General features: G+C 42.2%; 1 protein-coding gene across 2 annotated transcripts in view; it reads left to right on the top strand.

The window, feature by feature from the left end:
* The window catches only part of ACSL3 (acyl-CoA synthetase long chain family member 3), a 34,334-nt gene extending 27,352 nt beyond the window's left edge, over positions 1-6,982 (top strand). The window contains exons 14-15 of one of the 2 annotated variants that reach the window (XR_009743278.1): positions 2,751-2,944; positions 3,141-3,278. Coding sequence is in view for 1 of the 2 variants with exons in the window: in XM_061453034.1 (XP_061309018.1) it covers positions 3,141-3,298; positions 5,424-5,587 (322 nt within the window). In the remaining variant the exon portion in view is untranslated. Of the gene's footprint in view, positions 1-2,750; positions 2,945-3,140; positions 3,299-5,423 lie in introns of those variants that run through there. The other variant, XM_061453034.1, reaches the window with a different exon arrangement.
* The last annotated feature ends 19,598 nt before the right edge of the window (positions 6,983-26,580 follow it).

Below are 26,580 nucleotides of genomic sequence, written 5' to 3'. Positions count from 1 at the left end.
ACATTTCATTGTGGGTATTATACTCACCTCAGCAAGTGTGAGCTTGAAGGCTTTTTATTAGCAGTGCCTGTGACCTCTCTTATATCCTGTCTCTCCTTATACTTTTGCCTGAGTGGCAGTCTGATATGCAGGAGGAGGCCATTTATAGCTATTCTATCTCCCACATGGAAAAGGACAAGGAGGACAGACTTCTGGGAATGGGTTATATCTGGGATTTGACCTTAGATCTTGGGGTGTAAAACTCCTGAAAACGGTAGTAGGGAATCAGAAGTGTTTGCATAATATGGCTTCTTCAAAAGCTGTATTAATTGACCACTTCAGCCAAAATACTCAGTGAGATAAGGACTAAATTGCTTCCTGAAAGGAATCACGATTAGAGCACCTTCAGAGGAGACTCCTGCTGTTTTATCAGCACTTTACCTATCAAAGACATGTTCAGTAGGTCTCAAGTGTAGTGTCAAGAAAATGAGCAGTTACCAGAGGAATGAGCAAACATGGCAAAAAACCCAAGGGAGTTCTCAACATGAAACTCAAGGGCAGCTGATAAAGAACAGACTTTACAGAACGGAGATAGTGATACCACATGTAGCGTCATTGAGTATGTCTCTTACCATAGGCCTGAGGGCTGTACTCTAGTAGGATCTCAAGCACGGGAGGGGAATGAGGATGCCTGGTGTAGGAGACATGTTTTGACAAAATCTCTTAGCATGGAGGAGTTGATTGAGGAGGTCTCGAGGACCAAATTCTGAGAACTTCCTTTGTGCTGTTATGATCTCTAAGACTGAAGATGCAGGCAAATTCAAAAGATCTGCAGAAGGAACAGTAATGGAGAGGGAAGTAGCTGCTTCAGAAAGGTGATGTGGTTTTCAGGATACTTCTCAAGACAAACAGTGCTTTAGCATTTGAACTGCAACAAGTGAGGATTTAACTTAGAAGTACAGAATGAAAAGCTACACGTTCCAGGAGCTGTGAGTGTCAAGGTGCTCTTTCCTGGAAAAAGCATAGTTAGATAAAACAGTTTGTCCAGAGGAAGTATGCTTTTACTCAGGAGGCTGAATTTTGGATGAACCAAGAGTTTTGAGGCTACCCCTCAAACAGATTACTTTTATATACTGTTTATCCCTGGAGACACTGGTGATATTGCTGGACATGACCTTAAGCATGTCAAAAGACTATGGGTACCAGTGATCGAAGTGCCAATCCTTTGTGTTCTGGATGCCTTCATGCATAATGCATGCATTACAGACCCTAGACAAAGTTACAAGGTTCAGTACAGAGTATAGCATGAGTGGAGGGGAGGTGTGTATGGGCAGAATCAGAGAGGCAGAGACAAGGTGAGATGCATGCTGTGATACTGAGGCTAGTCTGAAGTCTTTCTGTAAGTATATTCTTAGTGAAAAATGGGAATGGTTCTGAGTCAGCCACCAGGCAAAGCCTGTTGACAGATGATGCTAGGGAAGCCTGTATTTGTAATGGACTTCATGAAATCTTCACAGCTGCTGTCAGATCATCATTACAACTCATACCAGTAACAAAGGAGAAAATTGCAATGTGCAGTAACCAAAAGGGTATTTAATGCTTAGAGTTAGTATTTTAAAATTGTCAAAGAGACCTTAAAGGATAAGCTGAAGTACTCATCATACTGGGTTTAAAGTTCTGTATTTTGCATTAATGATCTGTCTGGTGAAAGAAAGCTAAAATGTTTTAATAAACCTGTAGATGGTTAAGGTGGGACAGTACCCAAGGTAGAGTGGAGGACAGCATTAGAATACAGAGCAAGCTTGACCAGAGAGAAATTTGTTTGAAAACAGCAAAAGCAATCAGTTTAAAGAGAGGAGATGTAAATTGTACTTAGACTTAAATAAAATGCAGAAATACAGGATGAGGACCACCAGCTGCTAGGAGTTCTGCGGGAGCTGACATGAGTCAACAAGTGCCATGCCATTATAAGAAGGTAAATAATATGGCAGAATCAGATTTATAGCCTACAAGATGCAAAATGATCTTCTTGCCAAGCATTAAAGGGTCTGGGTTTTGCATGCAACACTTCAGAAAAGATGAACCTCTTGAAAAGAGTCCAGGAAAAAATGGGAACATCTGGACAGAGATCTGTGATACATGAGAAGGTCATTGCTTAAATTCCTAAATTTAAAGGAAGGGAAGACTAGAAAGGTGAGAAGGAAAAAAAGTAACAGTGAATGAATAAATGGCTCCTGTGTAAAGGAGAGGACTATCTGACTATTGGCTGTATGAAAAATACAACTGATGTGAGCTGCAGAGAGGAAGAGTCAGGAATAGCCATCATCTTAGCTAGGAATGAGGAAGCGTTGCTGTGAGAAGTTTGCCTGATGTTTAAGAATGCATTAGACAAACATACGTTGTTGACTTTGTGTAAAGACAGGCAAATGAATTTAGATGACCTGAGATTGCTTTTAGCTCTCTGACTCTACCGTGTGAGGTTCCCGTTTTTCTTGAACTTTATGCCATCTGACAGATCTTGAATACCTGTTTCAAGACAAATTGTGCTTTGGTGTTCTTTGAAGACTTTTTGAGATCACAGCTTCATATGTGCTGGGCATATCAGGAGCAGACAAGGATTGCCAACAGTAGAGTGAGTGTATGGACAATCACTTGAAAGAGAAGTCACCGCCTTTACAGAAACAGGCTTTCTTTGAGATGTGTTGTGCATATGCTCATTCCACAACCTGCTCCCCAACTCCTCTTCACTGCAGTCCTCTACTCCTCTACAGTAACTGGATTCTGCAGTTGAGAGGGATCTGAGGTAGGGAAGCCGCACACCAGTCTTCATACCGGGATGCAAAACATGAGGAGAGGCAGGGTGCATTGACGTCGTATGGGTACTGCATCCCCAAAACTTTGAGCATGAGACACAGTGGAATATGCATATGGACAGCACACCTTGAAGCAATCCAGTTGCTGTAAGGTAAGTAGCTTCTCTTTTTATTTTTAAGCAGGAAAAGGTGATTGGTGTCCTACTTGAGAAAGATTATCAGGTGAACAAAAGCCAACTGTTAAGAGCAATATCTCCGTGTTAACTGGAAACCCCCCAAATTGAAATACTATTTTTGAAGACTTGTTAACTTTACAAAATTCATACTAAAGGACATTATATTTCTCAGTTTCCATTCTTATGTCATTGGATTTGTTGTGCCAAATCAAAAGGAACTTGCAGAACTAGCTCGAAAGAAAGGATTTAAAGGAACCTGGGAAGAGATCTGTAACAGTCCTGAGATGGAAAAAGAGGTGCTGAAGGTGCTAGCTGAGGCTGCCATGGCAGGTGAGTAGCTGGGCAGATAGTATTAATCTCATGGACTGTAATGTCTGTGAAACAGATAAGCAGAGGCCTAAAAATATTTCCTTGAGAGTGTATATTTCATAAAACATGTATGAAGCTCCTGAGAAATTGGTGTGTGTGTGTCTAGTGCTCTTCATGATGTCCTGTAGTAGCTTTTTGGCCCTAGCTGCTTGCCCAAAAAAATGTGGGTCATCTGTAGATCCATGTATGTTAGGGATCATACAGTCTGACATGCTATGTGCCAGTGCATAGCTGAAATAAGCCCGTGGTGACAGGGCTCTCCTAGCTTCCAGTGGCTTGCATCTGAGGGGTTTCCTGCAAGCAGTGTCCTTAGTTAATAATTTTCAGTACTTTTCCTCCATTAACTCTTCTAGTCACCTTTTAAAGTTATGTAAGTATTCTGTATCAGTGGCAGAGTTGCACAGCTCAGCTATGTTCATGCGAAGAAATGCCTCGGTTGTTTTAACTCTGCCATCTGCTAGTTCAGTTTCCATCTGCTGAGCTCTTGTATGGGAAGAGCAGTGAAGAGTCACAATGGTAGTTGTGATTTTTTTTTTTCCTTTTCCCCCATTGTCTGTTATACTTCCCCTCTCAGCTGTATCTTTTTTCATGCTAATTGGTCATAGTCTATTCAGCTATGCTGGTGCAGAATTAAACAGTGGCACAGTGACATTTTGTCCGTTCTTTCATAATAATTTCTGCCTTGTTTTTTGCTTTTGACTATTACAAAGTTCTGAGCTTTTTCAGTGAAGCTGTTGGTTATGACCACAAAATGTTGGGTTTTTCTAAATGGCTGTTGTTAAATGTGTTTTTCTTATGCATTCTTCTTTACACTTTTATGCAATGAATGTTTTCTGCTGTGTGTTTTACACTCACTTTGTATTGTGATGTCCTCCTGCACCTCTTTGCAGTTTGTCCGCATCTTTTTTACCCTGGATAACTTCATGCTTCCAGCTATCTTTATCTTGTTAATCTTTGTCTCTCCTCTGTATTACTTGTATTAAACTCTATAAGTGTATTTGCAGACTTCTTTTATAGGAGCATACTCTTACGAGGCATGTAAACTCAGTACTGCAGCAGACTTCTTTTTTGTCTTGCCCTGTGTCTCCAGTCCTTTTTTAATTCACTGCATGGAGCATATGGGCAAAGTCATTCTAAGACGCTGTTGAGATGGAGAGCATGTACAAGGTCGCTTTCCTCTTTTTTTGTGTAGCAGTAGCTATTTAAAAGAGAATTAAATATGTTAAAATTCATGAAGTGGAATATTTGATTTAATCCTGAGGCACTTCTGCACATTTTGTTACTTCATATTTGAAGTTCATTCATTAATTTCAGTCTGGTATCATAGACTTTTAAAGTAATTTAATGAGTTTTAATGCTAGATTGCAAAAAAAAAACAAACAAAACCCCAAGCCCAATGATCTAATGTCAAGGGGAGTAAAGGCACAGGGAAATCTAAAACTGACAGGTAGCACAGAATAATTTCATATTTGTGGTTTTTTTCTGACCAGAAAATAATTTTAATATTGCCCATCTCATGTCTTTTTTTTGTTGTTGTTTTTCATCTATTATGTCTGAAAGCATAATAGAAACTCTTGCAAAGGGTACTGGTTTATGCTAAAGGTGTACCATGGAGACCACTATTGTTTCAGTGAGGGGAACAGCTGCCAAATGAACTTACCTTTCTTGAACAGTTGAGAACTATCAGGGGGAAAAAAAAACAATCCAACCAACCAACCAAACCCCTGTTTTTTCAAGCTTAAGGAATATGGATTTTAAGGCTATTTCCAGAAGATGGGATCATAACACTGATATAACAGTGTATATTTTGAGGCTGTCAGTTCCACACAGTGGGGATTTTCTGAAGTTGAGGAGCAGCACAGGTACCCAAACAGCTGTGGTTTATGTCTGTTTTTATGGAAACTGGAGAGCAGTTTCTGATGGACCCTGTCACTCTACCTGTGACCCACACAGGCTTTCAAAGCTAATGGTGGGTTTGAGGAACACTTCATTTATGTCACATGCTTTTCTGTGTGAGAATACAGTTCTTCCTTTTGTGCACTTAATTATAGAAGCATGCTTACATTTATGTTTTGTATTTTTACAGCTAATCTGGAGAAGTTTGAAATACCAGTAAAAATTCGTTTGAGCCCTGATCCTTGGACCCCTGAGACTGGTCTGGTGACAGATGCGTTCAAGCTAAAACGCAAAGAGCTCACAGCGTACTATCAGATGGACATTGATCGATTGTATGGAAAAAATGTAAAATAATTCCTTTTTTCTGCACCACTTTTCTACAGTGAGCTTGGATCAAATAGGAAATACTTGAATTGCCTGTCTCAGCACTTGAGATCAACACAGGAAAGTACCATTCCTCATTTTCAGCTCAAACCGTTATTTCTGATAGCATCACCATGATGACTGGCAACTTCAGTAAAATGTTATGGCAGCAAACCTGTGTCTGTCTCCTTTTTTCCAGTCTTCTCTGCTACTTTGTCAGTCTGTGGATTTTACCCGAGTCTTTTTGGGAAACCATGTTTCTGAAGCCTCAAGTTTTTAAACACTTATAAATCCTGTATAATGTTTTATTTGTATCTTTAAAATTTGGATGTATATAAAGAGAACTTGGCTATATAAGAAATGGTTATACTGGAGGCCTTTTTTACCTAATTATTTAAAGATAAGAAGGTATTGACGTTGTGACATTATATGCATTGAAAACGCTTGTAACAAGGTCATTGTTGAACAGAGAACCATGTTACTTGCTGCTGTGCTAGTTTTCTGTGTGAATTTGAGGGAGAAAGTGTTTGACATTCCAGCTTCTGTAATAGACTAATATGTGCCTAATGGTTACTTTTATTTTTATCTGAAAATGAAAAGGTGGTCATGGCACAGCTCTGCATAAAGGCAGGTACTCTTGCAGGTATTAGTTGATGCTTGTTTAATGCAAAAGACGCTGTTAACACAGCGGAAGTTCAACCTAAGAATAATCTGTCAAATACAGAAACTCCTTTTTGACATAGCTCATGACCATTTCATCCAGTAGTTGAATTGTGTAAAGCTAATATGAAATCTCAACATTAATTTCACTTTTAACACTTTGTAAGTTTGACAGTGTCCCCTCCTTTTAGCAGAGGGACTGTAACAGCTTTTGTTGTTTCTCCTTAGGTTTGGACATTACACTTGGTTTGCTCTTCCATTGTTTGGCAAAACCCCTGTTCTGCCTAGCTGCAACCCAAATCTAACTGGGGGGATTTTTAAAGTCATAATGACAGTTATGTTCTCGGCTCACACAGTGCCTAGCTGCCCTTTGTGCCATTAAAAATCTCCCTTTAATTCTGTGTTATTTATAATTTTTTTCTTTAAAAACACATATTTGAAGTATTTGTCAGCTGGAGTTACTTATGTTGCTTGGTTTGTTACACCCAGTTCTTACCTTGGGAAGGAGTTTCAATTCCTGTTTTACTATAGATATGTGAATATTGTTTGACAAACTAAGGGGGATCTTTTCCTCTTCAGAGAATGTTTAGATTTGTTTCAGATGTGAATTTTATTTTCAAAATATTTCTAGAAAGACTGTGTTAAGCAGGGTTACATGAGAATGTGAATAGGCATACGTCAGTCAACTTCTTGATGGGGCAAATATTAAAATGACTTTAATTTGGAGATTATTCTTTCATGTGTATCATTTACTTGTACTAAAAATCAGGGTCTTGATGCTTGCTTAAGTACCCAGCTATGGTAGCATGTAGCAATTCTGAATGGCAGAAGCTTTGTTTGGGGAGGGAGTTCCTGCTGTTAGCATTTGTGATATGGGAGCTATGGGAGATGTTTGCTATACATATTTTCATTTTAAAATCCTCTGAAATAGTATTTAACTGTTTCATAAGAGTTGAAAGTTATCAAGCAGGTTCTTTGTATTTTAATTTTGATGACATTACACAGTTTGTATTGTATTTTGTTACATTACCATCTCTCCCACTGCTCATGGATTTCCCCTGCTGCTGTCTATGAAAAACTGTTAACCATTTGGTGAATTCAGGTGTAACTTGTCAAATGGAAATAGAAGCAATAAAAAGAAATTGGAACCACATTCCTGAGATTAATGCCTTGCTAGATCTAGATCATAAATTAAAAACTGGGAAATACAGTTAAAACTAATGTTTAAGTGAAGAATCCAGATTCCAGATGCGGAACTTGCTAAGTCTGTAGGGAAGTGTCACACCATGTATTAGGCATTACTAATATTTCAGTATGTATCTGTGCTGCATCAACAGGTTCTTGAATAGTTCACACTCGGCATAGGATGTACATTGTTCAGATATTTTTTGGTGATTATTTTAGTGAAAACAAATAAATTGCAGAAGTACCATATTTATCACTTGGTACATTGTGCAGCAGATTTAAGAAAATAAATCTTTCCTTGGTTAATTCAGCAATCTGAAGTTAGTATTTTATTCTGCGAAGGGTTTAGATCCACTTTTGGATAAATTGCATAAATGATTTTTTAAATGGTTTGCAAATAATAGTTTTAATTTTTCTTCTAATCCAGTCACAAGATAGGGTTGTTGACTATCTGTGCTTTTGTTTTTACATGTCAAGGGTTTTGTATTTAAAATGGGTATCAATATATATAGTTCCTCTTTCTTTAGATATCAGATTCATTATGGACCTTTATCTCTTCTACAGGATGTGAAAATAAAGCAGTTCATTAACTTTAGTCTGAATGCTGGAAATAAGTTTTAAAACACTTGTATGGGCTTCAAATATTTGAGTGTTTTTTCCTTTGATTTATAAAAAAAGACTGACACTAATAGTGCAAAATTCTGAGCACTTCCATGTTGCATTAAAGCCACCTGTCCTGTGGATTGCCATGCTTCTCACTAATTGACCACGGCTATAATGGCATGGTAAATCACAGCTGCTATTGCTGTTCAGGTGCTGAGCTTCCTTGCTCTTGATAGTCCTAGTGCTGCAGCCTGCTCTTCCTGTCAGACACTTTGGCCACCACTGTGTTGTCACTCAGTGCTCATGTTGCTGAGCAGCAAGGTGACTTAAGGAGAGTTTGTTGCAACCCTGCATGGATGCAGTACATGTCAACCAGGAACTTACCTGGTCTATTTTTTTTTTTTACCTTTTTTCTCTATATCTTCCCATGCCCAGTGTAACAAGAGCAGAAGTACCTGCTGGAATGTGTAGCATGTGTCCCAAAGGCTGTGGAGTAAATTAGGAATTTAGAGCACGCTTGGGAGTCATGATCTCCATCACATAGGGGATTTTGTAGTGGAAAGAGCTGCAATTTTTAAGTCTTTCTAGAGTTCAAACTAGGAGCATATACCTCACCTGAGTGGCCCCAAAAAGGGGGGATTTTTAATAAAGCTTTTATATTTATAAACTTCCCAGGACTCTGAGTCATTGGAATTTGTAACTACGTACTCTGTTGTGAAAATTTACATATTTCATTATAAAAAATGACCGAGAAATTCCAAGGGTGCTGTGAATCTTCTTCAAATTCCTACCATTATTTAAGAATATCTTGGGACTTTAGGCTAAATTCAATGTGGATGTCATAAGCATTCTTTGCAATGACTAGTATTTCTGGAGTAGGTTAGGAAGTTAAAAAATTACATGCCAAAAGTCCTTGCAAACTTATTGATACTGCTGCTGCAGTTTATACACGAGCAGGACTATATCTCGGTGAGAAGCTGCGTATCGGTAGTAAAACGTTTTGCTGAAACGAGCAAAAACCCATGTGCAGCTAAAACTAAGACTATGCCTTCATCCTACTGGTTTTATAGATAGGATGCAGAAACAGATATGGAATTGAAACTATACATAAAAAACATCCTGTAAAGCTTGTAAGTTGGAGCAGAAATCACTATAGGACCCAAGACTCCTTTGCAATGACCTTTATCCTGCTAAAATTCACAAGCTTTTATTCTGTACTAAAACTACATCTCAGTGATGCAATGCAGCATTTTAATTTTTATTAATGTGATATATTAACTACTTTGGACTCTGTGTAAAACTGCGTACATCTGTTTCTTCACTGGTAAAAGGAAAAATCTCCAACTTGCATACGCCTTGGACCAGGCTGAAAAGTTAATTGAATGACCAGTTGTATGTTATTGAATTGGTTATTTAATGAAAACTTATTTTTAGTGGGATCTTGGTTGTTATGATGAACTGCCCGAACATTGTATATCCCTAATTGAGTTATGTTGTATTAATTATTTATTTGTAATTGGGTACCATGTTACAAAAATAAAATTAATTTCACAAATCGGGTCCCATGTGTCTGTTTTTTTAAGTGGCATTTTGTGTTTATCTGTCTGAGCCTACATGTTATGTAAGTTACCGAGTTTAAATCATATTAGCTGAATACATGGCTGTTTTAAGAAGGGTTGTGGGTTAGGACAGTTCAAAAAGGATCCTGTCTGATGGCGGGCGTGTCCTCTTGGTTTGCTCTCTGCCTTACACTGCTGGTAACCCTTTGCAAAAGGCTCCATTCCTGCATTGCTCGTCTTTGGTACCTTGGCACTTTGCTATGTAAACAGCCACGAGCTTGTGTGTTTCAGAGAGTGAATGCTCTGGTTGATTACTTGGCCATTTGTGCTATACAGGTATTGCTGATGTGTTGTTCTGTAAATACTGTTGTTAGTGAGTTCTTGTATCTGGACTGGGTGCTGGACCCTTATGTGCTGGGCTTGCTAATTCAGCAGTATACAGCCTTTTGAATCTCATTTCAAGTCTTGTCCAATATTCAAAATAAATGGGACTGTTTCTGGATGAATGCAGGAACACCAGTTATCAGGTTAACCTGGGTCACCACTACAGTAAAGTTACCATTCTGTTTTGTCTGTTTTATTTGCATATGGTCGATTTACCCTTTTTTTTTTAAGAGCCCCAACTACAGTAATACTTTATGTCAAGCTGTAACTTTCTGATATTTTTTTTTAACTAAGTGCACTAGGGCTTACATTTGGTGTGTAATTTTCTGTTTAAGTTTGTGGCTGAAGGGGTCTTGATCATTTAAGGTTTTGCTTACAAGCACACAGTCGCTGGTAACGATCCAACCTGGAGGCATCACGGTTTACAGATGCCTCTTTTTCTCCTTGTTTTTGAGGGGGTGTGTGTGTCTTTATAGGTTCCCCAGATGCATAAGGTCTGCATAGTGCTGGCCAAACATCAAGCCTTCCCTGCGGCATAGCTGATCCTTTGTATCCCTTTCATCAGCCATGAGAAGGCTTCAGCTTCCTTTTAATTTTCAATTACATTCAAAGTTTATTTTCTTAAAAAATACTGAGTTTTTATAGACTAAAAACTTCTCTCTTCCCCCCCCCCCCCCCCGATTAATTTAGGGCAATATGACACATTTTAATTGATTTCCCCTTCCCCTGCCCTTAGACATCCATAGCTACTAAAATGCCTTTAGGGGGCTCCTTAATAAAATAAAAAGTAAACAAGTTCTGAACTATTATAGTAGGTAATTTGTGACAGCAACTAATTTCAGGAAGGATAAGCATGTAACCATTTTTGGTTTATTTACTTTTAGCCTTATTTTTCAGAAAATATTATGTTAAGGAAGCAATTAGAGAGGCACAGGATCCAAAATAATAGACACAAATTACAAATGAAAACACTGGAGTCCTGGATTGTTGTCTACAGCAGAAAAGTCTAGGGGGGCAGATGAGAGATTTAATATCTTTTAATGTTCCTGTGTGTATGCAATTTCTATCTTGTCAAGAAAAGTTAAACTACCTGCTCTTAAGTGCCACCACATGGTAATAGCTGAGAAATGACTGCAGCCAGAGGGCTGCAGCTGGGTGACCAGGCCCTGCCTTTGTAAAAGGGGAGAGCACGTGAAAGGTGAAGGGTGTGGAAAATTACGGTCTTTCCTTAGAAATCGTATGCGTGAAGTGGATTTGTCATCCCTTGGCAAGCTGAGGGAGCAGGTGATGGGTCAGCATTTACTTTGTGCTGGGAAGACAGTGGTAGAAATACTTAGCTTTTGGGAATGAAAGGGTTGTGTAGTTCTCACCTGCTTTCTGAGATGACAGTGAAAATTGGGAAATTAACGCGCGTTGCCAGGAGGGGTAGTTTTGGTACATGGATAACTGAAGCCAAACTCTGGTCCAGAACTGATGTTGGTGGGCACATCTGGATGGGATCCAGCTACTGTGGCTGCAGGGACAGCAAACGCAGGTAGCTCAAACCTGTTAACACCAGTAACTTTCAGCAAATAGTCTGTAAGACTTGAATCCCAAATTTCATTCTATACTGATTTAAACTGAGCATTTAATTCCTGCTTTACAAGGGAACCACTGCTCAGCTTTACCTGTCTGTCTACCTAACATCAGGATGTTGCAGCCTTTTAACCACAGGGCTGGGTGTTGGACCACCTGTGTTTCCACGTGGTCCTGAATGGGCATCCCCTAACTGCTGCTTGGTCCCCAGTGTGAGACGGCTCATAGAAAAGCAAACACTGTGTCCCTGGTGGGGCAGATGGGTTTTGTTTGCTCTGAACACAGGTGCCTGAAGGAGTGGTGTGGCTGTCCATAATAACATATTCTTTGCATGTAGCACCAAAACGATGCTTTGTTTCAGGCTGCAGGGTTATGCAGCACCGCCAAGTGCAACAGCAGGAAAAAAGGCACGTGCCATGTTTTAAACCCTCTTCTGATGCACCCTTTCCACTTGATTGCAAGCATGTGTTTAGTTTACTTTTTTCTCTAACTTTCTATTAGTGGCAGGGTAGTTTTGGGGGTTGGGATTTTTTGTATTCCCCCCCCTCCAGATGATTGAGAGACAGCTTCATGAATGTAAATGGCTTTAACAGAAAAGTTCATATGGCTTGATTGGTACGTAATCACAGTAACTGTGTTTGGCAACAGGCCTGGTGGGTGGTGTCCTTAATCCCTCTGAAATGGCAAGGTACTGGCACAGATCCTTACATTTCCATAGAGTTTCTCCTGCTTCAGGCTCCTATAAAAGGTGTGTGTGTGGGGGGGAAGTAGAATGATTTTGAAACATGAAGATATTATTAGCAAAAGAAAAGTGTATCAAATTCCCATAACAGTAACTGTATACCAGCCCCGTAAAAGTCTTTAGCTGATTAATAAACTGATTTAGATATTTACCTTAATGATGCTGATCAGATGCTGTTCATTCTTTTTCTAAAGATTTGCATCAGGAGTCTTGCTGCAAACTGGCTATTTTTGATACCTTTCCTAGTACCCTGTGTATCCATAGTTGTTATTAAAGCTTCAGTGCATGAATGATAGGATTTAAGAATGTCCTGGAAAGCATCGTTTCCATAGTTTGGTGTAGCTGGAAGGCAGGTTGTGGATGTTTAACAAGCTGTAAGGAAACTAATTGCTAAAACTCATTAAGAATTTCATGTCTCATCAGTTCCCTGGATCTCACCCATCCTTACTGGGTATTGCTGCCAGGCTTCTTGGAAATGAAACAATTTCGCTTAATTTTGTTGCAATTCAGAACTGGGTCTGTTCCAGCCAAAGTAGTGTAACAAAAGCAGCAGGAAGACCAAGAATGCCAGTGAGCAATCTGGCCTATTCAGCACCGCGTCCTGTTTCTGCCCCTTCTTGCCAAAGTCACATAATAGCCATATAAAAATGGCGGGGGGGGGGGGATGGATAGATTTTAAAGAATAATTTCTGTATCAAAATGGTCCAATAAAATTGTGATTTAGTGCAACTCCACTGGGATATCTGCATGTGCACTTACACTCCCTGACACACACATGCAAATGTTGTGTAAGTGACCTGCAAAAGGGCAGAGGATTCAGAGCCAGAAAGGTTTGGATTGTCCTTACCTGGTGTGGATCAGCATGGAGGTTCTGGAGGGTAGTTTCTGCTTACCTGCTTTGTCTCACCAAGGATGTTATGAGTAAAATGTGATAATATTTCTTTGAGACCTATTTTTATTTGAAGTCTTGATAACCTTGATAATATTTCTTTGTAAACATCTCCTATGTAGTTATTCTTCCAAGTATTTACTAGTGGATTATCTGATGCTTACCAGGAATGGCAGGTGATGGGTCTTGTTATAGGCAATGTTGCCAATGGTGAGCGATCCTCCATGTCTGGCTTCCTTCCAGTGCTAAATCAAAGGAGCTGCTTTTGGTGCTGGATAGCCTAACTTTACTTTGCTCAAATGTAGTTGTCCTTCCAGCTGCAACTATGGTGTTTCCTCTGAGCATGCAGAAAAGTTTATGTGCCCTCACATGCTCTCCAGTACCCCAGTCTGCTTGTTTTGTCTTTGCTTCTGGTTATATTCATAGATGTGCCTTTGATAACGTACTTTGCAGTAATTTTCCTCATGCTTTCATAAATAGATGAGATTTGGGACTTTTTTCAGAGTTTTTCCCAGTAGTACCAAGGGATACTTGCTTTTAAATAACTTCTCTGTTTATTTCTGTCAGCTTTATTTTCTGCCAGTAACTTTTCATTACACCAGATCTTTCTGGTGTGGTCTTTTCCGTAAGTGATGTTTTGTCTTTGTGAATTGATTCACAACATTTGGACTATAGTAGATGAAGATGCAATGGATTGCTTGCAGAGAAGGCAGGATGCTCTCTGTAAATCTTGACTGGCAGAGAATTCTAGATGCAGTTTTTCCTGTCTTGGAACATTGAGCGTGTAATTGTTGCTTGGAGCAGCCAGTGTGCAGGTGTATATCCCACCCCGCCTTTGCTGGTCCTTCTGGAAAGGTGGGCCCACTGCTAATTTGGGTTTGAGTATTGCCTGCATTGGAAGCAAAGTCTTGCTGTCCTCAGGATCTGTGAATAGTCAGTGCAGCAGCCCCTGGTTCAGTGGGAAGTGGAAAACAACAGCAGCAAAAAATAACCAAATTTTACATTATCCTGGCACCTTCTTTTCTGCATTAGTCTTAATGTTACATAGTTAAACAAGGCAATGAATTGCATTGTGATGTCTTACGGTTGCAAGATGTGCTCCTGGTGAAAGGATGCTGCCCCTGCTCTGTTACTCTCTGTGCTGAGGGGATGCACAGCTGCCTCCCTCTTCTGCTGACAGCAGCAGCCATGATGGGTTTGATAAACCATTGCACTTGCCTGTCGCCCTTCCCTAGAACAGTAATTACTTGGTTAATCACCTCGTGAACCCCTCATGAGCTGGTTTTCTCCCTGGGTGCACAGGAGGGAAGATGCTGCACCGTGCTCCTGGGGACTTGCTGACTTTCCTGGTTTATGGCTTTCTGCTACCCTGTGTATTTTTTCCTCAGAGACCTTCCCTGCTCCCAGCACTGCGCTACATCTCACAGAGTGCAGACTAACGTGCCTCCTTTTTTCCTGCCCTGAGCATGTCTCAGCTGGGGCTGTCCTGCTGTGCCTAGGGCCTCAGCGATGGTACCAGTCTGCTGCAATCCCGCTTCTACTTTTCCAGAGTTCTGCTGTACAGTAAGTATGTAAGGAGGGGCACAGCAAGCAGAGGGCAGTCTAGCTTTATCTCTGTCAGCTGAAGGGGGCTGTTCAGCAGAAACAGGCAACCCCAGGCACAGGAGGATGGCTGGGCTCCCCCACTCCTGGGCCAGTGTGCAGGGTGTGATGCCAGCCCAGCTCTCCTCCTCATGGAGCTCCCACAGGTGAGCTGGAGGGCTGCCAGTGAGGCTGCTGTGCCTTCAGATGCCATCAGGGGAAATTAATGCTCAGCAGGTACCCAAACCCCATGTTTATCAGCCTGTTTTGCAGTGTCTACGCAGGGCATGTGTGATGAGTGCTGCTGACACCAGTGTTTCACTCTCCTGGACTACGTTCTCATGAAAAGCCCTTTCAGCCATGCTCTTCCCCTGGCCTGTGGTACTTGTGGCATGGGCTAGTGCACTGGAAAGCTCAAACTGCTGGTGGCTGCAAAGGGAGCTGCCATGCAGCCTCCTCCATGAATCACACCCTGGGAGAAGGAGCTGCTGATATATCCCAGATATGAGCTGCTATTGTCATCTCTACCTAAAGTTCTCTTTTTCTTCCTCTATCCAAAAATGGTACATGGGGAGAAGTGCTGTGCTCTGAGTCTCTGGGCCTGCTGTCACAGAGTGCAGTTTATTTAAATCACTGCAACGTGACTGGCTTTTGGACAAATTGGAAAATGGCAGGTAGGCAAAAGATGCTAAATTGTTGTAGTAAGTAGCCATCATACGCTGGTAAACCAGACACTGCACCACCGGCCTTCTTTCAGAGCTTTCCTCTGCTTCCCACAATGGAAAATATGACTAAATAAACTTTGCACTATTTATAATTAGATCTGCCACAGATTTTGGGTGGAGAGTTATTGTTTGTTTGTTTTTAAGGAAGGTGGTGAGTTATCAGAAGATAGGAGTTATCCAGTTTTAAGCAGCTTGGAATTTATCCACCCTGATGGAGCTCTCTGAAAGAAAGGACTGGCCAAAGCACAAGAAATGTGTTTTATTTGCATCATCTCTCTTTTCCTTAGGGAAACAGAAGCTGAAATACTTTGAAGAGCAGAGAAACCTGCCTGACCCCACCTGCGGGGCATGTGCTTTGGAACCCGTGGCGTGACCTTGCCCTAGACCATGTACTTGTGTGGGGCTCAGCTGGGGCCAGGGTTGCTCCAAACAAGTGTGGGGATGCCTGCAGGAGCAGTGCTGAGCCCAGGCTGAGCTTCACCGGAGCTCACAGACATCGTGCTCCTCATAGCTAGCAGAAAGGGGAGCTGCGGGGCTGGTGCACTGGAAAGCTCTTGGGGCACTGAGGGGAGGAAAACAGCTCTGCTCGTTTGGTGCTGCTCACAGCTGTTTGTGTATCATGAGACAAAAACCCCATCCCGGTACCAGCAAACGCTGAGCCATCAGGAATATGTCACAATTCTCTCTGTGTTTCAGGGCTGCTCATCACCTGACAGTAGCTGTGATTTTTTGTGGGGCTGCCCATGGAACTGCTCATCTCTCAGGTGCCTTTTGGAAACCGGTGGCATTAGCCACAGCAATGGGTACTGTGTGGGTAACTGGTTTGGGGGAGTAATCTGCAGTGTGGGCTTTTCCCCTCACACATGGAATGCAGTTTCATGGTTTTTGAAAGCTTTCACTTTAAAAAATAGAAATTAAAAGCAGAGAGTTAACAGTAAGAGTTCCGTGTTTGATGCAGCTGAAGCAGAGGTAGGTAGATAACTTAGTGGCCGCGTTCCAGGGGCAACCAGCAGGCAGGGGAGGGGAGCACCTTTGGCCAGTGCACACGCAGCACGCATTGCCAGAGCTCCTGCAGTACCCGGTGCTGCAGCCTGACATCGGCTTTACCTCCCGCGCAGGGAGCAACACGCTGCTGCGTGTGCTCAGCCCCACTCAGAGGCAGGGGGTGCCGTGCTCCTGGGCTGTGTCACACGGACTCCTCCGGAGCCCCCTGCGTGCCGGGATGGGTGCCTGTGCACAAGCCCTGCCTGCACACTTGGTGGGTTTCGCTGCTGATAGCAGAGGCCCTGCTGGCGTTTGAGACCCCAGGAGCCTCACAACTGAGTGTGCCAGGAGTGGTTTCAGAGCTTTAGCTGTCTGGATGGGGTTTAGGGCTCAGGCCAGTCTGGGATAATTGAAAAATGCACTCCAGCAATGCTAAGCATGTGGATTCCAGTTATTTCCATCTGTGTGTTTGTTTTCGTTTTCAAGAAAGCTCCAAAAGTACTCAGAACAGTTTTATCGTGCTGGAAATTTCTAGCCCACTGTGATTTGCAGGTTCCTGTGCTGGTTCAGTGCAACAAAGCCTTAGGAAGTCTATTCAAGACTGAAGGCTGACACCATTTCATGCTTCCTTTCCCACCTTGGACTGAGACTACAGCATACACCTTGCTTCATTCAATTTATGTTTAATGTCACAGGGAATGCGGGTGCTGGATGGACTCCTGATCCTCTCTTTTCAAGGAGTTTACCCATGTGTTTGCCCTCTATTACTGCTGAGAGTGGCTGCAGGCAGCAGCAGTACTGGCCTTCTGACAGGGAGAGCAGAGCTGTGGTGTGCTTCCCCATTCCAAGTGCTGTGGTCCATGTCACCACGTGCAGCCAGCTACTGAGTAAAGATTTGCTCCCCAGCAAGGCAAAGGGAGGTTTTCCTCCTGTATTTTTCTGATTTTGTTGTCAGGACTTTTCTCATAGTTTTTTTGAGACAAATAGCCTTAAAGATTCATACATCTCTAATGCTTGTAGCACCTCCACATCTGGTGTCGTACCCATAGTTTATAAATCAGTGACATTGGGATAATGTGAATTACAGAGGTTTTATTTCACAGGCTGATAAACTGAATCGTTGGTAGCTTCAAAGAAAAAAAAAATCTCTGTTGATTTTTGTCTGTTGCTCCATCTGATCTTAAATGGGAGCTGCATTGGGGCAGCTGCATCTTGGGGCACAGTTTGAGTGTGTTCGTACCCTGAAAATGCAGCATGAGAAAATACGTCTGTCAATAGGTATGAGAGATATTTATACTAGTTAAATAGTATTTAAGTTATGTTTAAAACATTACTCAGGAGTAGCATTCATGTTGTTTTCTTCACAGCTTTGTCTTGATTTTATCCTGGGCTGTGTGAGCAGTGGTGTGCATGCATAAGCATCAGGACGTATCGGTGTCCCTGTGCCAGACCCTGGTTTCTGAGTACAAAGATTCCTACTTTCCTTGTTGACCTATTCAAACAATATTTGCTTTTCTTCTGGGTAAGATCTCAGTTTCTTTGCTAATATCACTTTGGGGTAGGATCTTTACAAGTTACCTATTTATTTATTAATATATTGACACACACTATTTAGGATCTTAAGCAACTTTGTGCTGCATGGTTGAGTAAGGCTTATGCATACGTAAATAAGGCAAGGATGTCTTTGTATTTGGCTTCAGCTTTAAATGCCTGTAAGCTAAATACTTCAATAATTGCAAGCTGCCCATGAGACAGAGCCCTCAAGACAGGCAACAACTTATAGAAAAATTGGCTCTAAGAATTGCCATCAGAGCAAGCAGAATGAAGAAAGGCAGAAAGAAGATTTGCACCTATAGAACATGATTCTCTCTCCATGGCTGGCGTTTCCAGGCTGTGGAGCTGTCCCCATGTTATGCCTGAGTCTCCCCTTTCTTATGACCAACAAGGATCATCTCATCCAGACCTCTTAGGTCCCACTTAGGTGGGTCTGCTTAGGAGAGCATCCCCTGCAGAAGAAGGATGCTTTATGCCACCACAGCCAAATCTGCAAAACCTAATCCTTAGTGGGTTTGGGGAGCAGAGGGAAGTAAAGCAAGCTCTGCCTGGCTGTGTGGATGAATGCAGGCAGCCCTGTTCTCTCCCTAGCCAAATCTGCATGCTGCATCACCAGTGTGAAGCTGCAACCAGCCAGTGTCTGCAGCCCTGCAGGCAAAGGGATCGTGGTCCTCGGCTCCTGCCTTTACGGAGTTGTATGCCTACTTCCTCAGGGTAAATAATAAAACCTCACCAGTGCCTGAGTCTCCTCCAATTCACTGGTGTTTGAAGAGTGGATTTTTGGGTGGAGCTGACTTGGTTTTCTCCTTCTCAGATGCTTGAAGAAAAAAGTCAGCCCTTACAGGACTAATAAATTGTAGGAAATGTTTGCAATTTGTCAGTGCCTCAGTCACAGTCACACTTGTGTGCAACAGGTGATTCAGTGAGCAGCAGTGAAATGTGTTTTCCTGTGAATTTGAGAAGCTTGTACAAGAACAAAGACCCATGGTCCTGACCTGACTCCATCACATTCTGGATCTAGAAAAAAGCAATGCCTTCAAGTGTTGTAAAGAATTTTCTCCTCAGTCCTGCTTTCATTATTTTGCAAATATTTTGAGTATCTTCACAATAGCAAAACTAAATAAAAATTAAATCTTTCTCACTTTCTAGTCCATCCTGCAAAGCTTTCCTGCTGTATGGAGGAACTCCTGACCTCCCTGGAGGCTGTTTCCCTCTCGGGCAGTGACCCAGCTACTCTTTGCTTCTCAGTCCCGGAGGATTGAGACAGAAGAGACAGGAGGAAGGGCACAGATCAGAAATCTCCACTTCTCAAGCCCAGGTATCTTCACACCAACCTCAGAACAAAGTGCATTGGTTTGCAGTTCTTGTACCCTTTTTGTCTGCAATATTTTTTTTTGGTAGATATAAAGATTTTTTAAAAAAGCTGTTTTAAAGGCTCATATAAAGTTAAACTGAAGTAGAATCTAAAGCAAAACTTTACCTGAGGGTAAGGATAGCCTTGTTGCTACAGTAGAGGGTGGGCAGCAGGACATTCATTCTGTCATTGGCTTCCTGCTAGCCTTGGTGTTAATCTTTCTCTGCTGCCTCTACCTTCCTTGCCAAGGGGTAAACACATGTATTGAGCATCACACCAATGCAAAACCTAGAAAATACAGCCCCATAAACATGGTGATTACTAAATGTGTTTAGCTTTTGCTCTGTCTCTGAGGTCTGTGGGACTGATTTCGCCAGTGTGGATTTACTTTTGCAGAAGCAGCAGCATTTCAGAAGTGCTTTGATTGCATCCTTGAGGGAGAGTAGGGTCAAAGATAACAGCAGTTCTGTCTCAGTCAGAGCAAACTGATGGGGTGAGATCAGGCTGGAATTCAGTGTGTCTGCCCTCATCCATGCCAACCTCACCATCTGCATGCTACAGCAGCACCGGCTGGGCTCTGCAGCAGGGCTTCCCCCAGCCCTGGCACTGGGACCCGGCTCCACACAGCTTTGCCCAGGATGAACAATTTCTGTGCCCTTGCCTGAACCTCTGCTCAAATCGTCTGTGTTTGAACAACATGGGAAAGCAGCTGAGAAAAGTAAGGGCTGTGCTGTGGGCTTCCAGGGAAGCAGGAGGGACCCAGCTGTGATTGTAAGCAGAGAGCTTGCTTAACACTTGAGGGAGAGGAGGGTGGAAACAGGGGAACTTGTGGTCATGTCTGCTTTTTAAAGCTTCATTGCTCTTGCTAATTCCAAGCAAGTTGTGACTCAGAAATAACAAGACAGATCCCCAAATGATTAAAATAGTGGATTTGGGGTTTCATTTTCTGGTTTCCTGGTTATCTGAGGCATACAAAAGCCATAGGCTGAACTTCTTCCTTTGACTGCTACAGCAAGCAGCTTTTCTCCTTGCCTTGTCCTTTTCTTATAGCAGAAATGCCTTCTTATGCCTTTCTTATTCTTAAATCCTTCTAGAGCCTTTGAAAACCAGCCAGCAGATTATTAGCTGGTACTAATGAGGAATTGGAAGCATGAATGGTGTCTTGGCAACAATGGAAGAGCATGAGATAAGTATCTCTGTACTGCCAGGAACCTAGTTAAATGAGGGGAGCTGATGGATCCTGTTTAAGGGTGCATGTGGATCATGCAGGCTGAGTCCTGTACACCCCCAGTCATGGACAAACTTCCAGTATTAAAAATCCTGATACAGAGGAGTTTGCTTCTTGCTTGGTTTCTCTTGCACTATAATTGCCTCCTGGGAAGCCTTTATCTTTCTCATCTTTAGAAAGCAGTAATATGCAGTTAATACAAGCTTAGTAGTAGTTAAAGGATCCTTGTTTGGTTTTTACTTATGTTTAGTGCATAATAATTGTTCTCACTTTATTGTTATAACAATAGAAATTAATGTATTTTGTCTGTATTTTGTTTTGTTAACAAGATCTTGAATTTTTGCCATTTGTTTTTTAAAGCTAGATTAAAACCTCTCCTAAATACTACTAAAGTTCTTCATTACCTGTAAGTGGATACTGTATTCTCTTATTAACTAAACAGATGACATTCAGATCTGGAGTGTGTTACCTGCCCAGCGTAGCCTCCCCCTTGCCTTGGTGTCGTAGCAATCTCATCTCTGTGGCAGGGCTGGTGTCCGAGCATCACTCATAGCCATGGCAGCGTGGAGTAACAGGGAAGTCTGGGCTGACCCGTGGTGGGGATGTGGCAGCTCACTCCTGCTGTAGTTGTTATTTTTAAGGGTGTTATTGCAGGCTATAGCACTGTCTGGCATGTGGGGTTTCCATGTGATAATGAACCTACTTGTTTGAAACTTGACCTGTTTTGAAATGAAGGATTGAGGTAGATAAATGAAATAAAAGTGCTAATATAGATTAGAGGGAAAGCCTAGGCTGTCTTTACTCATAAGACTTCTTAAACCTTTCATTCAGCAAATTGGCTGCTTTCCTGAGCTAAATTACAGAGAGGAGCTGGGCAATTTATTTGCAGTGTTTGAGCACCGGGTACCTGAATCAATGTCTGTATCTTTCTTTTTGAGATTCATCAGACCCTGAAACCAGTCATGATGAGGGAAGGAAAAAACAAACAGACAACCCAAAACAAATACAAAAACACCTAAAAAGGCAACTTAGTATCTTGGCGATGACCTTGGCTTCCCCCACTAAGCTTACCAGCGATGAGATAGGACCTTTTACACCTTTCCTCTGTGTAAAGTATTGAAGCCTGTTGTGGTTTGCTGGGTACCAAAGAGGGGTCCAATGAGTTGCATTCGAGAGGGAGGTAATGCAAGGGTTGTACCAGAGACTGGCAGACATTAAACCATGAGACCTGGAAGTGCTATAGCTGTGTCTGCAAAGGGGACAAATTTGTAGTAACATGAATTTGGTGGTTTGGTGCACTAGGGAGAGGTGACCAACTCACTGCTATTGACATTGATGGGATGTGAGGTTACGAGGCTGGCAACTTAGAGATGAGTTAGTGGAAATCTTATCAAGAAAAGTATTTAGGTATTAAGCCCAAATGGCAGAATATGATTTACCTTATAGAAAAACAAACCTAGAATTCCTACAGTCTGTGATTCAAAAGAAGCGCTGTGACATTCTCAGGGCTTCTGGTCTATGCCCTGTTCTGGGTGATGGTGCAGCTGCTTTTTACCCTTCTCATAACTAGAAGGGATTGATTTTGTTTCCTTTGCTCCCACATCATGCAGGAGATCAGAACAAGATGGTTCTTCCCTTGCTGCCCTGAACTTGTTGCCTGGCACAGCTCATCACCCAGTTTCCTGGGGTTTTTATGCTACCTACTCCTTAGTTACCTTCCACAGTAGTCTTCAAAGAGCCCGATACTTAAAAGAAGACTTATAATAGACCAAATCACTGATGGGAATTTGTTTTGTTTTGACTTGCTAGCTCTTGGGTTTAGTTAAAAATAAAAGTGTGTTTAGATGTGTTGGTTGGTTCAGCAGTAAATCATAAAGCTTAACTGTCAAGATTCCTTAGTCCTAAGGAACTGTGTTTTTGTGGGGATTTTTTGTTTATTTGGGGATTTATTTATTTATTTATTTTTTTACTGGGGGGGTTGTCCTTTTCTTTTGTTGGCTGTTTTTTGTTTTGTTTTGTGCTTTTTTCTGCTATTTTATTATTTTTATTCTGCTATTATTATGTTGCAAGCTAATCCTGATGCTGAGATTATTACACCCACATCAATTAATTCTGTGTCCACTTTTTCATTTTGATCTTATTAAATCTTTGTTATTAACAAACAAAAATGAATTCAGACGAACATTTTCTAGATCTGGGCTCCAATCCATGTAAGATACACTAGGCAATGAGGACTTGGGAAGGGAACCTTCCAGAATAGATGCCCCCATCTCTGCTTGAGAATAGCAACTATTTAAAGAAAGGAGTTAAGTCCAACTGAACCATGGCTGAACATTCAGGAGAAGGAGGAGAGTCAGAAGCATGGGGTGTGTTGACTGGAAGCATTCCTGGAATGCATCTTACAGGGGGCAAGGGGCTGAGCTGCAGACCCAGGGAGATGTGGCAAAGAGAGTTTATCTTTTGGGAGAAGGAAGGAACGGGTTCTGGCAGCTCTTTCTTGCACAGAGGTATTGGGAAAACACTTGGAGCTTTGCAGAGCTGTCCCAGCTAAGCGCTCTTCACAAATGTATGGGGCGTGATTGCTATTTCAGGGTTCAGAAAAATGTGAGGAATCTCGCTACAGGCAGACACAGTCCTGCCCCAACACAAACACAGCAGTGTGGTTTGATGTGACACATTACGGTTTTAGCAAGAAATGTCAGAGAAAAGACAGAGGGGACATGGACAAGTAATATGGACATCTGTAAAAATACAAGAGTATTTTCATTGTCTTAGTGTTATTTATACTCTTAAAATCTCATTTCTATCTCTCATCCCTTCCTACCCCTATAGGCAAGCAGGTGGATTTTAGAAAGGGATTGGAGGTGATGCTTTCACAACCTGGTTTGTGAAGAACATTGATGGTGAAAATGAGCTAACATGGGAGAAATCAGAGGAGAGGAACAAGAGTCATGGATGGATAAGGTGGTGGGAGAAATGTAGGTAAGGATTCCAGGCATTCCAGTCTTCAAAACAATGGCTTCGAGCTTGCATTTTCAGTTCACAGTTGAAGGAGTTGATATATGAGAGTAACCAGTGTCCTCTTGTTGCAATACCCAGAGTGTAAAGCTGAGCCTGTGGGGCAGAAGGAGCCAACAAATCTTGAGAAGTTAGCAAACCTCTTGTGGGTTTTGGCTGAGCTGGACCGAGTGGCTCGGAGGGGTAGAGATCAAGACCATGCAGAGGAAGGGTCAGAGGGATAGGGACATGGATGGGTCTTGTGGAAGAGAAGTTGTATGGTAGGGAAAGGGAGCAGGCAGTTAGAAAACACACTGAGTAAATGGTCTGTATGTGTCCCCTACCACAATGGGTGCGGGCAGGGTGTGCTGAGGTCAAGTGAGCAAGAGACAAACAAGAAAACCAACACAAACTTTCCACACCCCGTACTACTTGAAAATGGGTAGCAGTGTGTTAAACAGTTGTTGTTTTTCAGGATCCTTGCTGAGGAAAGCAGCAATGGATTCCTTGCCTGCAGTGCAACAGCAAAGGGAACACAGACACTGCTGTGTCGAGCCGTTTCATCTGCTGAGGCACTATTTCCCTTCTCTAAGTACATGATTTATGTGACCAACCACTGCACACCATGATCTGTATTTACAAATACTCCTGCAGTTGCGTTGCTTTCAGGAACTCTGACACTGCAGTGTACGAATTGGTTAGTACTTCACTGACGTTGAACACTCAAATGCTTATGAAAGAGTCTGGAAAATCTGTGAATACAGCTACATCAAAATTCTTCTGTTATGTGACTTAAAGTACTACTAATTCATTGAATGCGTCTAGGTGTATCTTTTTGTATTTTCCACCTGGAATAGCAATAATACTTCTCCCAAGCACGCTGTATGTCTACAGCTTATTAGGAAAGCACAGGATCTCCTGTATCTGCAGAATTCCCCACTTCCTGTCACTTCCTAGATTAGAGTGAAATACCAGCCTCATATGAAGAGCAAAAAGACCACACAAGACCACATGTTGTTTACTTTGGGCTGCTTATTCATGTGTTATGAGCAGCCAAGAGAGGAGAGTGTTTTCCCCTATGCTCTAAAAGCATAATTCCATCAAACCAGTGGTTGTCTTTGCTTTAACAAAAGAAGTTCAAGAAGGGACGCTGTCTCCCAACTGAGACGTAAATCCTCACACTTGAAAAATATATCCCCTCCAGTTTCCTTTATCATTTGCAAATGAGCCACCCCTGCTCAGAGCAGAGTTTCTTTTCTTTGGTGTCACTTTTTAAAGTTAATTTGGGCAGTTAATTTTGATTCCTCTGATCGACTTTGTTGCAATGTTGATGCATGCTCTCTCCCTTCTTCCTGTTCAACACATGGCAGGGGGATAGTGTTGCATGGGATGGCATGGCCATGGACACCAGTGCTTCCCAGAGGGCTGCACACCTTCTCTCTGTTCAATTTCAACGGTACAATGGGCTGTTAAAAACTACACTGAGAGCATGGAAGGACACGGGGTTTTCTGGGTCTGGCTCGTTTTATGGCGGGTGGTGGCATATTCTCTCTGGGCCAGCCCTGTTGGCAGATCCTCTGGTGTTGACCAACCAGGTGGCCTTTGATAAGTGTGTATCCCAATGCTTGAAAGTTCTGACTGGGCTGGCCCAGTTACTTCTGGGTGACTCCCAGTTACTTTTTGACTTCCCTCCAACCATCATCCCAACAGATATTGCCGCCCGGGTGCAGAGCCTGGTGGTTGGGAGCCAAAAAGTAACTGGGAGTTACCCAGAAGGGCTAGGGGACTGAGGAGTTGGAGGAGGTATCGGTTGGTGCTTGGTCGGACTGGAGGGGGGCGAGTTACTGGTCGGCTGGTGTTGAGATGTTGTATTCTCTTCCCTTGTTATTTCCTTTATCATTATTATCATTGGTGGTAGCAGTAGTGATTTGTGTTATACCTTAGTTACTAAACTGTTCTTGTCTCAACCCGTGGGAGTTGCATTCTTTTTGATTCTCCTTTCCATCTCTTCGGGAGTAGGGGGAGGGCAAGAAGGGGGGGAAGTGAGTGAACAAGCTGACTGACTGGTTTTAAACCACATGTGCACCCACAGGGTGCCCCTAATCTGCAGCGTGAGAACTCACTGTGATGATGATGGAAACGTCCGAGGGGATTCTCCTTGGCCTTTTCCAAGTCTCTTGGAACTGTCTGAAATTTCTTTCATGCAGGAAGTATGGGAGGGTGTTGGGGGCTGTTACACCGATCAGGATCCTTGTAATGGAAGATTAGATCATTTGGGCTCCATCAGTTGTTCACACAAGGCTGGATTATGAGTGCTTGTGTTAACTGAAAGAAATTAAGTCCTTCTATCAGTTGGGAACGAAGAAACCCCCTTCTGATAAAGCTGCCATGACCCTGTATTGCGTGCCGCAAATTCTCTGTGTTACGCTTTCAGGGACTTGTCCTCTGCATGCTCACAGCTGTGCCTCCACAATCTAATATGGAAATACAGAAATATAGGAACAGCTGATTTTCAGGAATCATCTTAACTTCTTGTATCCAGACAGTAAAGCGGAAATCCAGACTTTACAGGAACCAAAGGCAAACTGCAGATGGGTTCATCGTCTGAGACTGGGAGTTTGGTGTTGAGTTTCAGAAACCACAGCTTCGTGCTTTTCCTCCTTTGCCTTGCAGAATCCAAGAGGATGCATGTGCTATTCCTGCCTCTTCTGTACAATTTCTGTTCTCTTTGCTGTACACCTGAAGTTCATCCAGCTGATGCTATTTATGCCCCGATTGCTATTTTGTGCCTTGCGTTGTGTTTTCCAAAGCAGACTTTTGGAAAAAGAATGCAAATAGCTGTTCTGAGTATTTTATGCTCTAAAAGTGAGTACAGTCAGTGGCTGCCAAGATGTAACAAATCAAACTGAAGTACTGTCTTAATTGTTTCAGCTTGGAGGGGGACTGCTGTAGAAAAAGGCAGCA

Source organism: Pezoporus flaviventris, unplaced genomic scaffold, assembly GCF_033815535.1.
Source record: "Pezoporus flaviventris isolate CSIRO_AGI_PZ_B2104156 unplaced genomic scaffold, CSIRO_AGI_Pfla_v1 ptg000013l, whole genome shotgun sequence".
Taxonomy (NCBI): Eukaryota; Metazoa; Chordata; class Aves; order Psittaciformes; family Psittacidae; genus Pezoporus; species Pezoporus flaviventris.
This window is presented reverse-complemented; position numbering and strand designations above follow the sequence as displayed.